Below are 15,557 nucleotides of genomic sequence, written 5' to 3'. Positions count from 1 at the left end.
CAAGATTCTACAAACAGAAGATCTTTGTATCTGTCGAACTTCTACGGCACTCGCATTCCCCCATACTCTTTGGCTTCTAAGTGCCGTGCGATACTTAGTCGCTATCGCTACCCCTGCCCGGTTCTGTGCAACGACTGAGCATCAGCCATGGACGCTCATCAGTTCCGAGACCTGCCACAAATTGAGACGATGGACGAGCCGCGCTATCCCGTCTGGGCGACAGAATACACCAACTACATGCAACCATGCAAAGAGCATGCAGTGCGTTTTCATATAGAAGAAGAGAGCTACCTGGATGATTTCGACAATGGCATTGTCAGCATGCAGCCAATGCAACGCTTCCTGTACGAGCAAAGCCCCCTTACGCCAGGCATGCTTTATGCAAAGATCCCGTTCCCAGACGGTCGATACGAGAAGCAATATGAGCAACACTGGCCTCCGGCAGACTGCTTTCGCAACGCATCACCGGATCGTACTTCTTCTGGAAACACTAGTCAAAACACCCAGGACGAGCTTCGGTCACCATACATGTGCCATAGCATCCCATATGGAAGCCCGATGGACTACTCTCATCTCCCGATTTCATACCCGGCAGCTGAGTATCTTCAAGGCGGAGCGTTCGCCTGCGAATCTCACGCCGAAGAGCGTAACATCAGCCTTCGCGAGCTAGAGTACGAGCCTCCGGTACCGGAAGCAGTGGCTGAAGATGTAGAGGATGTTGTCATGAAACAAGAAGCTACCCCTGATCATCATCACAGTGAAGTCAAAGAAGAAGCTACTCCGGATTATACGAGGTACGCAGACTCTGGTATCGGACACTCGGTACGAGACGCCCAGTCTGTAGAGCCCGTTGACTTCCCTGAGGAACCCGCTTCGGACTCCGACTACAGTCCGACAAGGTCTAAGCGGAGAAGGTCTACAACGTCAAGCGGTAGCTCGGGTCGCACATCGAAGCGCCGCAAGCCGATCCGTAGAGACTCTCATGCTCCAAGTCCCACGGAATCTGTCAGATCAGAGAAGAAACCTCGTCGGTCGTCCAAGACACAAAAAGCGATCACAGATTCGAGCATTCAGGCTGAAGATCGTCGAGCTTTCCCGTGTCCGCTCGCCGGCTATGGCTGCACGTCCAACTTTTCTTCCAAGAACGAGTGGAAAAGGCACGTCAGCACCCAGCACATCAAGCTCGGCTACTGGCGCTGCGATCTGTGTACCCCATCAATCGATTCCAACGACCCACAGACATTATACCATAACGACTTCAATCGCAAAGATCTGTTCACTCAGCATCTCCGCCGCATGCACGCAGCTCCGAAAGATAAGTCCTGCCGCACCCAGAAAGATTACCCCGTCTGCGAAGAGAACCTCTCGGAGCACCAAGTGCGCTGCAACCTACAGCTACGAGATGCCCCACAACATTCGAGCTGCTTGTTCTGCGAGCGATCCTTCCATGGTATTACATCCTGGGAGGAGCGCATGGAGCATGTTGGACGTCACTTCGAGAAGGACTACAAGAGTCGCGTGGATATGCTCGACCCTGCTACGTGGCACAGGGATTCAAGGCTCGAGCGCTATCTTCTTGATGAAGGGCTCATTGCGAGAGAAGGTACAGGATGGAAGATTGGTGATGGCAAGCCGCGCAGGAGTGCTGAAACGGACAGCGAAGTGGACTCAGAAGAAGACTGAACCACTGTGATATCTCAAAAGGGACTTGCTTTACATACACGATGAGTAACAAATTTCGGATACTAAGACCACGGCATTTTACGACTGTCGCTATAGATGATACCCGTTTGGGCGTTTGGGGATACGTGGTGCACACAGCAACGTTTTACGGCCGTTCACAATTTCCGTAGTAGAATATCAAAAGCGCGTCGTCTTTGAACAGTCTACTTTCAGTTTCTGTCTTGCCAGCCCAATATCTCCTTGTCGCGATACGCATGTCGACTCTTCTCTACTCACTTCCCATCTTGACATGTCCGACAACCTACCAAACAGCCCCCAGCCACAACCTCTCCTTTTCGCATACTCACAGCCCCAACACACCGGCGACATTCGGGCGGTAACCCATACCAACGGTCCCGCACCCCTTTTGCCCCAAGACAAGACAACCCCGACGACACAACCATAGGCATAGAAGCGTTCCCAACGCCTACCGATCCGGGAATGAAGAGTAATCCAGGAACTTCAAGGACTCGCTTCACCGGACATGCGCTTGTCCTGCAGTGCGAGCCTAGTTTCCTCACGTGGGGGTGGATGACTGGTGGGTAGGAGTAGAGAGCGGGAAATTGAGAAAGTGGACAGGGGGAGCGATCGGTAAGCTGGGGCTATGTATTCGGGAATGTACAACGGCGATTTCGCGTGATGGTAGGGGCGGAAGCTGTCGGTCTCGAGTTCGGTCTCAGTCTTAATGTAGAGCCTCGGTTTTGCTCAGCTAGGAGTATGGTTTGGCTCGCTGTACTATCTGTCGTCCTTATGGTGGTGTTCGTCAAGGCGACCAACACTTCCCCACCACCTCGCAACCTACACATCGAAAACAAGGCAAAAGTAGGCAAAACGATCAACGTGTCATGTCAATCTACCTCTCTGCCTGTTTTTCCCCTTCGTTCTGCCTGGGGCACAAAGTGAAGCTGAGACATGCACGCTCGTTCCTTCCTAGACTGCGTGCAGATACGAGGAGGTCCTCCAATGCTGCGCCCCGCTTTCTCTTTCTCGAAGCATGCTCGCTTACCACCAACCGGCTATCGGGCTCATCTGACGTTCTGTGATGATGTGTTCATGGATAGAGGACGCGAGATGCAGGTGTGCGTTGTAGATCGCGGATTGATGATCCGCTGGGTTGCGCGATGCTATCTGGTGTCCGGTGAGAGGGTAAATGTCTGCCTCGTGCAACGGCACTTGGGCACGCTTTCTTCGCGAGCGAGAGTCGCAGCTTCAAACATGCGCCACGCCAATGGGTCGTCTTGACAATGCGTGCGTCCGGTTACTTTCAGATGAGACCCGATATGGTCTTGAGTATCGCGCACGTATGAATCCTACACGCACGATCGCTGGAACGATCCACACCTGCGAACGCCATACCAAAGCGTGGGTTCGGGTCGTACGACCTTTGAGCCTTCTACATTCGGAAGTGTTCTTTGAAGCCTGTGATAGTGAATTGGATTGAAAGGAGGGGAAAAATTGAGGCTCCGTAGAGCTGGAGTTGATCGTTTTTGGCTTAGTGCCGCTAGGATGATGTCATAACAGCTGAGGGAAGGAACGAACGAGGTCGCTTGCCACGTGCTTCACTCGAGCACCTGGGCACGCTCCCTCTATCCCCTCATTCGCAACATTGCTTCAGCTTGGCTAGATGAACGATGTGTTCTTCTCGCGTCTTTACGTGAAATCGTGTCTAGATTATGATACGTGTAGTCCCTATCTGCCTCGCCACCGTCTTGCCCAAAGTGTATGCGGTGACATATACCTTCTATCAGGACATAGCAGGCTTAGCATAAGTTCGTTGGGATAAATCTCTGGAAATACTGCAAATTTCAGACTGCTTGTACGATGATGATGAGCAGTTTCAACTGTAGTGTTTCACTACGTCGTTCTTCGCTCTTTCCCGATTTCCTCACCTTCCAGGGTCTTTCCCGTCAAGTCGTTTGTTTGCGTCTCGAGATAACGTCATTAGGGGTTTAAGATTGGGTCAAAAGCTAGAGAGTGACTGCTCAAGGAGAAGGCAACGCGGATTAACTGTCGCAGCACTTGTTGGCAATAGGGTATAGGACTATGACTAGTTGAAGACATGGGATCTGAGGGGTGCTCATACGGTCTCGAGTCGTGTGGGTTCAGTATATTGGGTTGTATCTCGAGATCCAGTAATTTGGAGGGATGTCATTGAGAGCTGCCAAGACATATGTGAGGTCTTGCGTTTGCTTCGAGAGAATAGAAGCACAGACTATCGTGTCTGATACGGCAAAGCATACGGTGAACGTCACGCTTTTACACAATCGGTGCCCATTTATCCACCGCTATTCAGTCTAAGCTTCCTCCGAGTGGTTGCTGGACCCTGGATCTTGTTGCCTTCACCTTCACTCGGATCCAACGCGCTCCCATTGCAGCATATAGTTCCCGAGTTTCATCCCCCCGCCTTCCCTCTGCTCCATCCCTCCACTGAGTTAAATCAGCGCTGGAAGTTGACTTTCTCTCCACTTACACCAGTCTTGAGCAGTCATCAACATGAAGACCATGCTTCTAACCGTGACCGCCACTGTCCTTGTCCGGGCGGCGGCTGTTTTCGCTCACCCATCTCGTACAATCTCAGTCCCAGCTTATGCGAAAGCCTCCAACTAATCTTCTACAGACCCTAACTCCGTATACGGCGTCACTCCTCGAGACCAAGACCCCAACGATGCAGATGCACTTCTCGGAATCAACTGCCGCGGCAGCGCCATGTGCACGCTGTCGACTTGCGACATTAGCCTCTCGAAGATCAAGTCATACATTGATACTATTGGTATGTTCTACAAAAAAGGTTCGCCGCACTCAGCTGTGCTAACGATCTTCATCTAGACGACAAAGAAGAGTGGGGCAACGGCGACCAGATCGCTTGTAATCTTTGCAGTGGATGTTCCAACCCCGACAAGTGCGACGGCCTCTGTGCCTTCCCACAGAAGCTGAAGGCGGACGAGAAGGTCAACGGCAGCCTGATCAAGAGCAAGATCAATGACCTGGTCAATCACAAGTGCGGTAGTAAGTATACCTTGGCCTACGCTACCTTCTGATACTGACTCGTTGCCAGGATGTGGCAGCTGCCCTACTAAGCCAGGAAACGACGTTAATACCGGCGAGATTACGGTCAACTACGTCACGTCTGGCTGCAAAGAGGGTGTCTGCGACTACAAGCGCAAGGCTGCCCGCGATGAGGTTGCTTCCAGCGTTACAGCCGACGAGACTACTGACAAAGATGTTCCTGTCGACCAAACTATCGATACAGACGTTCCTGCGGACCAGACTATCGACGCTGATGATCCCATCGATACCTTCCTTCCTCCTGGGACGTCCGAAAACGTACATGCCCTTGGCGCCCCTAAAGGTATCAACTGCAAAGGTAGCTCCTACTGCTATAGCTGCGGTGAATCGGAATGGGTTGCTATCGAGTATATCCTCAAGTCAATAGATCTGATGGGTAAGTACATATAACACTCATTCATATACCTTCTTATGATGAGTGCTCTCACTAATACTACTGTCCGTAGACGAAGACTGGGAATTTACAAATGGGCAGCACATCGTATGCCAACCCTGTTACTATGGTAACACCTACGGCTTTTGCGTCTTCCCTAGAAATCTTCATCGGCCGATTGCCATAAAGGATGTCAAAGTTCTGGTCAAGCGACTCCGAAATCATGGGTGTGAAAGTAAGTTGTACTCATCTTTGGTCGCTGACAAGTGGGGTCTAATGTTTCATAGAATGTGGAAGCGTTCCGCTCCATGAGGGCGCGGAAAACGCCCAAGGCATGCTTACTATCAACTACATGCAATATGCGTGCCCGCATAAGAATTACCCCTGGGGCTGTGGTCCCAATCCAGGGTGTAAAGGCCATCAGTACGGCAGTGCATGCCACAATTGAGAAAGAGTTTGGAAATGATCAGCATGAACTCTTATTCCAGTTGCACCAATACGTAGGCCATAATCATAACAGTCGTAATAGAGTGTCATGACTATACTTATGGCATAAGTGCTTCAAAGCTCATCTTTGTATACCTCCTCACTCCCCTCCTGCATATCTTCATCCTCATCGCCCTGTTCAACCTCATGTTCCTTCTCCTTGCCCATCCCCGCACTATCGCCATCTTTGTTCTTCGTCGACTTCTTCTTCGTCCTCTCAGTATCCTGATCTTCGGTATCGATGATACCTCTAAACTCCCTGCCTCTTGGCGTGTCCACAAGGTCCAGCTTCCATCCCTTCTTGCCAGCCAGCTTCCTCAGATTGGCTTTCAAGGTCTCGACATCCTTGGGATCGGCAATGTTGAGCTTCTTCATCTCTTCCTTGGACATCTGCTTGCCGTCGCTGCTCGCTACAGTGCCGATAAATGTCTCCTTGCCTCCGCCGACAACGACGGATTTCTCAATCACCTTGCCTTCGCTTCCCACAAAAGACTTCGCGCCGACTTCAATGCCGCCAATGACAATGCGCTTGGTAGAGCCCTCGAGGCCGTCGGCGAGATCGCGGAGCGGGTTCGTGTTGGCGTCGTCGGCAGCGTTGTGGGCAGCGATGAGACGTTCAGCCGCGGCCAGCTTGGCGGATAGCTGTGCTTCTGTCCATGCGTCCACTTCAGACTCTGGAATGACGGGTTCACAGGTTATAGGATGTGCGAGGTTCTCTTGTGGTGGGGTGAAGGCAACGTCGTGGCAGAGGCGGGGCGTGTCGACAATCATGAGGTAGGAGCAGGTGCTTGTTTCTTTGATCATGGCGATTCGGTCGGCAGATTGTGGGTTGCAGTGGAACTGGAGGAGATGTTAGCATTGTGGTAAGAAACACTGCAGCTGCAGGGACATACCTGTACATCGATCTTGCGCGGCTTGCCCGTCAAGTCGCACTCAGTACCATCCGACAGCCGCTGTACCATGTATCTGCTAGACCCCTTGGTCTCTAGTCTTGATATCTCCAGGCCCTTCTCGTCATCGTCGGTCGTTTTGTCCTCATCATCAAAAGCCTCCTTGCTGCCCTCTTCGTTGCCTAGTGTCTTGCGCGCGTCCGATTTCTTGCTCTTCTCCTCCTTCGGGTACCTCCCTAGTACGAAGCTGTGTACGCTTGTGTCCTCTACAGGTGGGTAATGGGGAACACCTCGACTTTGTGGCAGCTGGTGGAACTGCTTGACTTCGTCCTTGTAGCAGAAGCTGTAGCTCCACCAGCCGCTCACATAGTAGATGCAGTTGCCCTTCATGCCTTCGAGTAGCTCCCACCCGCGGTCTGCTGCGCGTATGAGCTCCTTCTCTTCCTCGGCTTTGGCTTCCTCGGCTGATGTTGTGTCATTCTGCGGTACCTCTTCTGGTATTATGGGTATGCTGCATAGGTAGCGCTGTCCGTGTAGCACAACTGCTTCGTATGTCTGTTCGAGCGCATCGTCTACGGGTGGTATATTCGCGGCCGGCTTATCGCGCTTCGAGAGTTCCTGCGTCTCTTGCGAACCGGGCGTAGCAGAGCTCGAGCTGGGTGATCCGTGGGAGAGGAGCAGCGTCGCATCGTTCTCGGTAACGAAAGTGTCTGGCCACAGAACCTCATACTGGGTGTGCTGTTAGCAGATGTTGCCGCTGTCGGGGTGCGTGGCGCGTCATACCTGTGGGAAAGCGAGCAGATCGTCGAACACGCTGAACGCATGCTGGTTCGCCAGCGCAATGCGCAAAACGGCCGGAAGTGCCCAAATGCCCCTCATTACGATAGGAGGCCCTAGGATTTGGGAAAGGAATAGAATAAAGGCATGCGCCGTGGAGCTGGTTGCGGAGTTCTTGGTTGCGGCCAGATGTCACTTCCGCAGGGCTAGACCGCGTTCGGCAAAACCCATGAGAGACACACGAGGGCGCTTTCCCCGTCGAACATTGTTTCACGCATCACAGCCGCATCCCTTTCGCATTCAGGCACGATCTACTTTCCAAGGGTAAGCTTTTGAGTTCTGGTAGCAACAATGGCAGGAGCATATCAGGCTCGATATGATGTCATCTATTCGAGCTCCCATATAAAGGCTACCTGGGCGGTCTCTTGAGTTCAGGATCGTACTACTTGTTCTCGACGAACATGAGGCGTCTCCGATTCGACGCGGGGTAGTATGCGCAGCCGTGGCAGTGTTCTTGACCGGTCAGCTTGCTGCCACGCCCTCTAGCCGCGACCATTGCGCATGTGGAACCATACTCAGCTTAGAGTGTTCCTCCCTTCATTATTGCACTCATCAAATCGTTGGATGTGAACATGTTCCTCTCTCCCGACAGCGTGCGCAAGAAAGGCGCGGCGACATATCCCGGCCTTCCACTCCAGGGAAATCACCTTCGAGTCGTGCGACTGTTGCCTGGCAGATGGACTGAACCGATTCGCTGCGAACTGTCGAATGTCAATATCGAAGTCGCGAAATATCGGGCGTTGTCTTACGTATGGGGCTCACAACGTGTGACACGATCAATTCGACTCGATGGCCGTGTTTACCCTGTTACGGTGAATCTTGAGGGCGCACTAAGGCACTTACGGGAAGTGTACAAGGACGGACTGGACCTATGGATCGATGCGTTGTACGTATGATATCTGGATTTTTCGTCGGTCTGTATCTAACCTGCCGACGACTAGATGCATCAACCAGAAAGATGGCGAAGAGAGAACTCATCAAGTTCAGTTGATGGGTCTAATCTATAAAGAGTGTGAAGAATGCATAGTATATCTAGGAGACAGCCTGGACGGTATCGGTCCCTCTTTGACCGAACCACCACCCGTCTGGCACTTTGAAGAAGGCGTTACCCCTCAGTCTGGCAAGAAGAAAGCGAGCCGGAATCCAGGGGTCAACGAGGTTTTCTCGTTCTTTCATGACCTTTCTCGCCCTAAACATCTTCACACACAGCCGGTCTTCGATAATGACGCAGAGTCATCGAAGACAGAATCATATCACGACCCACCTCAGTTTCGGTTACAGCTATTCGAAGCTTTGAGGAAGTTCACGCATGCACCATTCACACCCTGGTGGACTCGTATCTGGGTCATACAAGAGGTGACATCACCTCCTCGTGTTGTGATTACGTACGGTACAATATCTGCAACCTGGAACATGTTTGCCCTAGCCGCAGACAACTATACTCGTCATAGTGCCGCTTGCTGCAAGGAAGTTATCCGAGTCCTGCCGCTGGATCAGCAGAAGGTCATCGCTGGCAGCTGCAAGAAGATCATGGGGATCTATAACCTTCGACAAAGTACACTTTATCCGTCTACACGAGTATCGCTTGGGCTGTTGAACTTGTTGACGCAGTTTCGCGACCGTAAAGCGTCTGATCCCAGAGACAAAGTGTATGCTCTCCTCAGTATGGCTTGGACTCCCCCAGGGAGGCCACCATTAATACCAGACTATTCGCTAAGCGAAAGAAACGTTTTTTGTAAAGCAGCGCTCGAGTCTATCTACACGACGGAATCACTCTCGATGTTCAGCACAGAGCTCGGGCGAAAGTTCAGAGACGATCTGCCTTCGTGGGTTCCGGATTGGGGAGCACCAGCAGGGCACACATATACAGCACGCGCAGAAGCCATTGGTCTATATAACGCAAATCGAGAAAAGGCCACACCCTTGACGGTCAGATTAATCGCAGAATCTGCCTTGAGATTAGGGGCTGCGAAGATAATGACTGTGGGAGTGTTGGGGGAGACCATGTTCGGAGACGATGCAAATTATACCCGTCGGACACTTATTAAATGGAGGCTCCAATGGAAGGCGCATGCATCTATATCGGATGGTGGTTTTCCTTGGCTAATGCCGGCATTCCTCAATTTCACAAAATCATCTGCGCAGGTGTGATACATCTCACATATGATGGGCTGCCGTGTGGTATACGCACCATACAAGCTTACGACGCAAGCACTTTCGAGAGTTGGGTAGATCATTCGCGAATGTCGCCGCTTGGAAAAGCTGACGACACAGCCATTACCGATGACACATCCACGCCTATGCAACTGTGGAGGCATTTCATGTTGTTGTGGCCAAATTACCCGGGTCCACACGTGCTCGACCATTTAAATGACCATGAGTACTTCCCTGTAGGTCTCGACAACATCACCTTGAATAGTCTCCACGTAATCGCTCGGTTACGTAGACTTCTCAGAGATTCTGACACCGAAATGAAGTTCGATTTGCTTGAATACTTTGAGGGATCTCGGCCACGACTTCATGCTCCATCGAAAGATCTCTTCATTAAAGTCCGGCAGGTACTTCAAAAAACTTTCGGACCCGACATACATCTAAACATTACTGAAAGAAGAGGCCTCATTCCAGATATTGAGAATTCGATAGGTATAGCAACGCTCTCGCGGCGCCTCATTATTGGCGACAATTGCTTGCGGTCGAGCTTTGTCACTGGCAATCATTTCTTGGGACTAGGCCCAGCGGGGACGGTCGAGGGCGACGAAGTATTCCTCTTGACTGGTGGAAAGACACCATTCGTCTTACGTCGGCGTGATGATACAGATGACACGATTCCAGGACCAAAATACGAGATCATCGGTGATTGTTACTTGCAAGGATGGATGGATGGCGAGGGAGAAGGCCTTGCGTTAGATGATTGGGAAGACATAACGCTCGTGTGATAGCTCCAGCAACGCTACTTGTTTCGCAATGGGAAACTCTTGTTGCTGTGAACTTTGTAAGGACCGAGAATCTAAAATGCATCGGGGCCTCTTAACTGCAGTTGCGCGAAAAGATCTGACGTACAGCGTACGATTAACGACTTGTCGCGACCAGGTGAGTGTCTGCGAATGTGTCCACGAACAACAAGATGCCAAAGCATAGTAACGATACATGCGAGCGATAGCCACTATGCCCCTATCAGATTATGGGCCCACTTAGTAAGGGTCAACCCAAGGATGACGTTGCCGACGACGCGTGAAAACACGAAATCGCGTGAGCACGTGATCTTGATGCTGCCGCCTCACAGCATCTCAACAGCACCCGCGTAAAGACTTCCAATCTTTTCAGAAGTGGTCTCATCTAATAAATAACGATTTAGAGCTTCTTATTGTGTAGTGCAGCGTCGCAAACGTCAGAGACGTATTGCATCTCTCCCTTGTTCGGAGTGCTGCCTTGGATGCACGAGGGAGGAGGTGCCGTCGGGGCCCACTTGGAGGCGTCCAGCCAATAGCGGGGTGAGCGCGGGCCACCCAAAGTCTCACAACTCGCGTCGCCTCGAGGGTCTGCTTCCTTTCACTTCCGACGTTCGTGTTCGGTGTCTGCGTGGTTCTGCTAGCAAGGTCTGTCTTCGCCTCAATTGCAATCGCGTAGCCGTGGTGTCCCTGGACGTCTTCATGCTGACAGATTGCCGTAGAGCCTGTTTCTAGGGCAACCCTTCGCATAGTCTTCTCCTCCGTACCCGTACGCGCATGCCATCAAGGCAAACATCCGCCTCACCGCGCTCACTACATCTACATCACGCGCTTTCTGCGACAGCGTCGCTGTAATATATATCGCATTACCGTTCGAGCCGACTCGCTTTTGCCATCGTTCCATTCCATACAAGTTGAAAAGTGTCGGAGACTGAGGCCTGGAAAAAGAAAGCACAGGGGCCACACAAGTAAAGACGCGCTGTTTATCAAGCCGGTCTCTAGCAACGCCAGTTTCAGGCAGGACAACGAAGGACTGGTCCCACCCAGTTGCATTCTCAAGAAACGTTCATTCACGAGTCCCAGCCGCTCGTACTGTTGAAGAGACATCGACACGTCCCATTAAGTTGGAGCACGTAGCAGAGGTTCTGAGTCGAGCTCATTCCAGAGTACCTGTTACCTGTGCCGACGTCCAACCAGAACGCTCTCAACGCGACCATTTCCATCCATTAAACGCACGGCCCAACAGCGTGCCTACGTTACCTAGGTATCGCTCACTCTACTAGAAGCGCAACTACCACCAGCTCGCGCTAGACCGATATCGCACGTAAAACGAATCCCCGCAATTGCCGCGTATAAAACCACGAGACCCGCCTTTCAGTCACTCGCTCGATATCTTCAGTCGCCCCCCTCCCAACTTCCACGGGCACGCCGTTCGTCTGGTCCTAGGTCACTCCCCACAAAGCGCCGCACAATAAGCTACGGAAAGTCAGTCTGGTACCCATTATGGAGGCCGATCCGTCTCAGCAGACACAGCCTGCAACTCAGCAGGTCCTGGATCCACGTCGACTAGGCAGGAACAATTCGGGTCTCAATGACGGTGATATTGCCGATGTCTTGGTCATTCTCCACCCAGCTACTCCTACAGCCATTCGGATTGTCGAGCAGACAGCGCAAGATCGACCCGAGCATGTGCTCTTCCGCAATTCACTCGATTCCATGAGTAGTTCCATCACCGATGTTGAGGAGCAGGAGACATTCATCATCAACGCTCCAGAGGGACGACAAGGTACCAGCTCGCGGGCTGGCGCAGACCTGGCTCTACGCATGTCATCCGCGAAGAGGTTGAAGTTCAAGCCGCTCGGATTTATATTTGGACGCAATCACCAGAGCGCCGATGTTATCTTTGGCCAGGACTCCGGCAAGAGGATAAGCAACCAACACTTCCGCATATATCTGAATGCGGATGGTCTTCTCATGCTCGATGACATGTCCACCAATGGCACCATAGTCGACGATGCACTCCTGAAGTGCAAGGATCCACGCTTCAGTAAGATGCGGATGCTGAGCTCGGGATCGATCATCTGTATCCAGAACTCCAACGATGCAGAGATGATCAAATTCATCGTCCGGGTACCGTCTAGAGTCAATTACATGGACCGCTTCCGCGACAACCTGCGCAACTTCATCACGGAGTGCACTCCAGACGCTGGGGACGCACAGGGCAAGGTTATTCAGCGAATCACAAAGCAATATGGTGGCCCAGCGATGAAGTGGGATGGAGGTGATACCTATAACATCGTCGGTACGTATCGCTGCAATAACACAACCAATAGCTGCTAACTCTTCCCAGGGCAGATCGGTAAGGGCGCCTTTGCGACCGTTTACCAACTCGCTGAAAAGATGACTGGAAAACTTCTCGCAGCTAAAGAGCTGGAAAAGCGCCGATTCATGAAGAACGGCATGCTAGACAAGAAGATCGACAACGAGATGAAGATCATGCAAGACCTGCGTCACCCAAATATCGTCCAGTTCGCAGAGTACCACGACCAGGGCGATTATCTCTACATCATCATGGAGTTCGTGCGGCAAGGAGATCTACAAGGCTACCTTAATAATCATGGATCCATGGAGGAGGATGTTGCGAGGTCAATGGCTCAGCAGATCCTGAGCGCGCTTAGTTATCTGCACCGCGCCAAGATCACACATCGCGACATCAAGCCTGACAACATTCTCATCTCCGATCTGGATCCTTTTACGGTCAAGCTGTCCGATTTCGGACTTTCAAAAGTTGTCAAGCACGAAGAGACCTTCCTCAAGACTTTCTGCGGAACTCTGTTGTACTGCGCTCCAGAAGTGTTCCCCGACTTCAACGGTCAATCAAAGGGAACTAAACGTCGACGTGGTGCCAAGACGTACCACTCGTATAGCTCTTCCGTGGACATATGGTCCTTTGGTGGTGTCCTATGGTATGCGCTATGTGGCGAACCTCCGTTCAGGGGTATCGCTGATGCTACCGGCGAAGCCATGTTCAATAATATCATGAAATCGCCCCTCGACCCGACACCGCTACGCAAGGCTGGTGTGTCCCCTGCTTGTATCGATCTTCTTACTAGTATGCTGCGAACCGACCCTGCAGAACGTCCAACCGATCGCGACTGTCTCAACCATCCTTGGCTTAAGGAAGGCACGGAAATTCTCGCCGACCCGACTCTTCAGTCCATTGCGGAAGAAGACGAGCCTGAGGAGGCCGAGCAGCAGCTGTCGCAGCTCAGTCTCCAGGAGGAGGAGATCCCGGAGTCAGATGAAGACGGAGGCATTCTGTCCGATGAAGAGCTCATGGGCATTGTCAACGAGCGTCAGCCAAAGCGAGTTCGCGCCGATCCCCTGTACCCGCGCAACCAGGTACGTGATCGTGGCGACTCAAGCGTTGAGCCGTCATTTACTTCCTCACACCTTGTAAACGAGGAGAGCTTTCAAATGGCCCCAACACCTAGGCAACCTCGTCTGTTTGGTGAAATTGGCCAGTCAGCTTTGCAGAGTTCCGGCGTCTTGAGCGCTCATGCCCATGACGCCCTGTCGCAAGATGGGTCTGTTCGCCTTGTCCAAAATGATGGAGCAGGCGAAACGAGTTACACCGCTGGTCAGTCGGAGTTTCAGGGTCCTTTCACTGCGCCCGCCCAACTAGAGCGCGGCTTTTCCTCGCCTAGCCTTCTTGGTACCGAGTCTTTGGTACGAGATCTCAACATGACCTCGCCGCACTCACCCGTATCCAGGACACAGAGCCCGGTCATGCCTGCGACCCCCAGGACCCCGGAGGTCGTTCAACACAATTCTTTGGAACAGTCGTCCAAGGACTTCAGTCAGATTAGTGAGCCAACTCCGAGAGCACGACCTATCAATCGCCAGATCAATCTTCCTTTGACTGCCTCCTATTATTACGATCCGATGGACCCGAACACGCATAATCTGGAGTACGCTTCCAGAGTGAGTGGGTTTGACTTCGTGTCCAATGGCCGCAATTCCAACACCGAAACATCTGCATATCCGGACACAACAGCAGCTTCGGACGCAAGTGCGCAGTCGACAAGATCAAGCATTGCGAGAGCACCATCTCCGGCGGCAGCAATCCCTTCTGTTCCAGCGGAGCTTGATATCCGTCCACCACCCCGGCGACTGGGTAAGCTCATCGCAACCCCCGACTCCTTCGCACCCAACCTTACTCTCAACATCGATCAGAGTAAGACTTCTTGGGGCCGCTTGAGCAACAATACGATCGTGTACGAACACAAATCAGATACTCGCGTTCCTAAAACAGCTTTCATAGTGTTTTTCTACTCGTCAGGTGGCCAGACCCAAGAGACAGTGGATGACCTGTCACAACAGGGCAAAGATTGGACCAGCTTGGAGAATTTGAACGTTGGTATCTGGACTTGCGCCACACATGGTATCTCCATAAACGGCAAACACTTGAAGCAAAAGGACGACAAGGGGCGTGTTATCTACGGACATCTACACACTGGTGACATCATACAAGTGTACCACGATGTCCGCGGAATCGAGTGCCTCAAATTCCGCTGCGAGTTTTATCTTGGAGCTGGCAAGGAGCCACGACCGGCGGGCGACAGCTTCAGCACCATGATTGGCAGCCGGCTGTCACAGTAAACATGTCTTCGTCGAAGCAGAATTCATACGCCAGCGCCTATACAACACAGCAGCAATTTCTCATTTCCTGGCCATTTTCATTCTATTCGGGTTAGCGGGCGTTGTTGGCTTCTGTACTACTACGACTATTCCTACACATTCTCTTTGTAATGGCATCACCTCGGTGTTGGGGCTCCAAGATCGGGCAAAATCGTGTTCTTTTCAGAGTGAAAGCGTACTGTTTGGGTGGTACATGGTCGATACAAAGCGTATTATTTCGCATCGGCAGGGAAATTGTGGATTGGACTGAGAGTGAGAGTATAGATAAACTGTGTATAGTGAAATGCCTAGAAAGGCAAGAACATTAAGTAAAGAACAATATGAGCGAAGCAACTGCCAACATACCATTTTCAACTTCCATCTTGCACTGCACTTCTCGGTGGATGTATGGTGAGGGTCATCATGCTTTAAAAAACTCGGTCAAGCTTGCTCTCCGCGTTGCGTTGGTGATTCAGACGAAGCTTTTGCACGACACAGCTTTCCGTGACTTCACAGCACGTGGTGAACAATCGGCAGCTAATCATGAACTTGGGC

At 51.8% G+C, this 15,557-nt stretch overlaps 4 protein-coding genes across 4 annotated transcripts; 3 read left to right on the top strand and 1 right to left on the bottom strand.

The window, feature by feature from the left end:
- Positions 1-189: 189 nt before the first annotated feature.
- J4E90_003970 (uncharacterized protein) lies at positions 190-1,683 on the top strand (the record flags this gene model as incomplete). Its single annotated transcript, XM_051433536.1, has 1 exon — positions 190-1,683. One exon carries the CDS (start codon positions 190-192, stop codon positions 1,681-1,683), a length of 1,494 nt encoding a protein of 497 aa, XP_051292054.1.
- A 2,745-nt stretch (positions 1,684-4,428) lies between these two features.
- Positions 4,429-5,178, top strand: J4E90_003969 (uncharacterized protein; the record flags this gene model as incomplete). The annotated part of the gene is made up of 3 exons (XM_051433535.1): positions 4,429-4,492; positions 4,549-4,728; positions 4,778-5,178. 3 exons carry the CDS (start codon positions 4,429-4,431, stop codon positions 5,176-5,178), a joined length of 645 nt encoding a protein of 214 aa, XP_051292053.1.
- Positions 5,179-5,722: 544 nt separating this feature from the next.
- Positions 5,723-7,416, bottom strand: J4E90_003968 (uncharacterized protein; the record flags this gene model as incomplete). Its single annotated transcript, XM_051433534.1, has 3 exons — positions 5,723-6,487; positions 6,541-7,266; positions 7,321-7,416. 3 exons carry the CDS (start codon positions 7,414-7,416, stop codon positions 5,723-5,725), a joined length of 1,587 nt encoding a protein of 528 aa, XP_051292052.1.
- Positions 7,417-11,825: 4,409 nt separating this feature from the next.
- Positions 11,826-14,984, top strand: J4E90_003967 (uncharacterized protein; the record flags this gene model as incomplete). The annotated part of the gene is made up of 2 exons (XM_051433533.1): positions 11,826-12,624; positions 12,673-14,984. The coding sequence occupies 2 exons, from the start codon at positions 11,826-11,828 to the stop codon at positions 14,982-14,984; spliced, it is 3,111 nt and encodes a 1,036-aa protein (XP_051292051.1).
- Positions 14,985-15,557: the final 573 nt, after the last annotated feature.

Source organism: Alternaria incomplexa, assembly GCF_024043165.1.
Source record: "Alternaria incomplexa strain BMP 0042 chromosome Unknown scaffold_5, whole genome shotgun sequence".
NCBI lineage: Eukaryota > Fungi > Ascomycota > Dothideomycetes > Pleosporales > Pleosporaceae > Alternaria > Alternaria incomplexa.
This window is presented reverse-complemented; position numbering and strand designations above follow the sequence as displayed.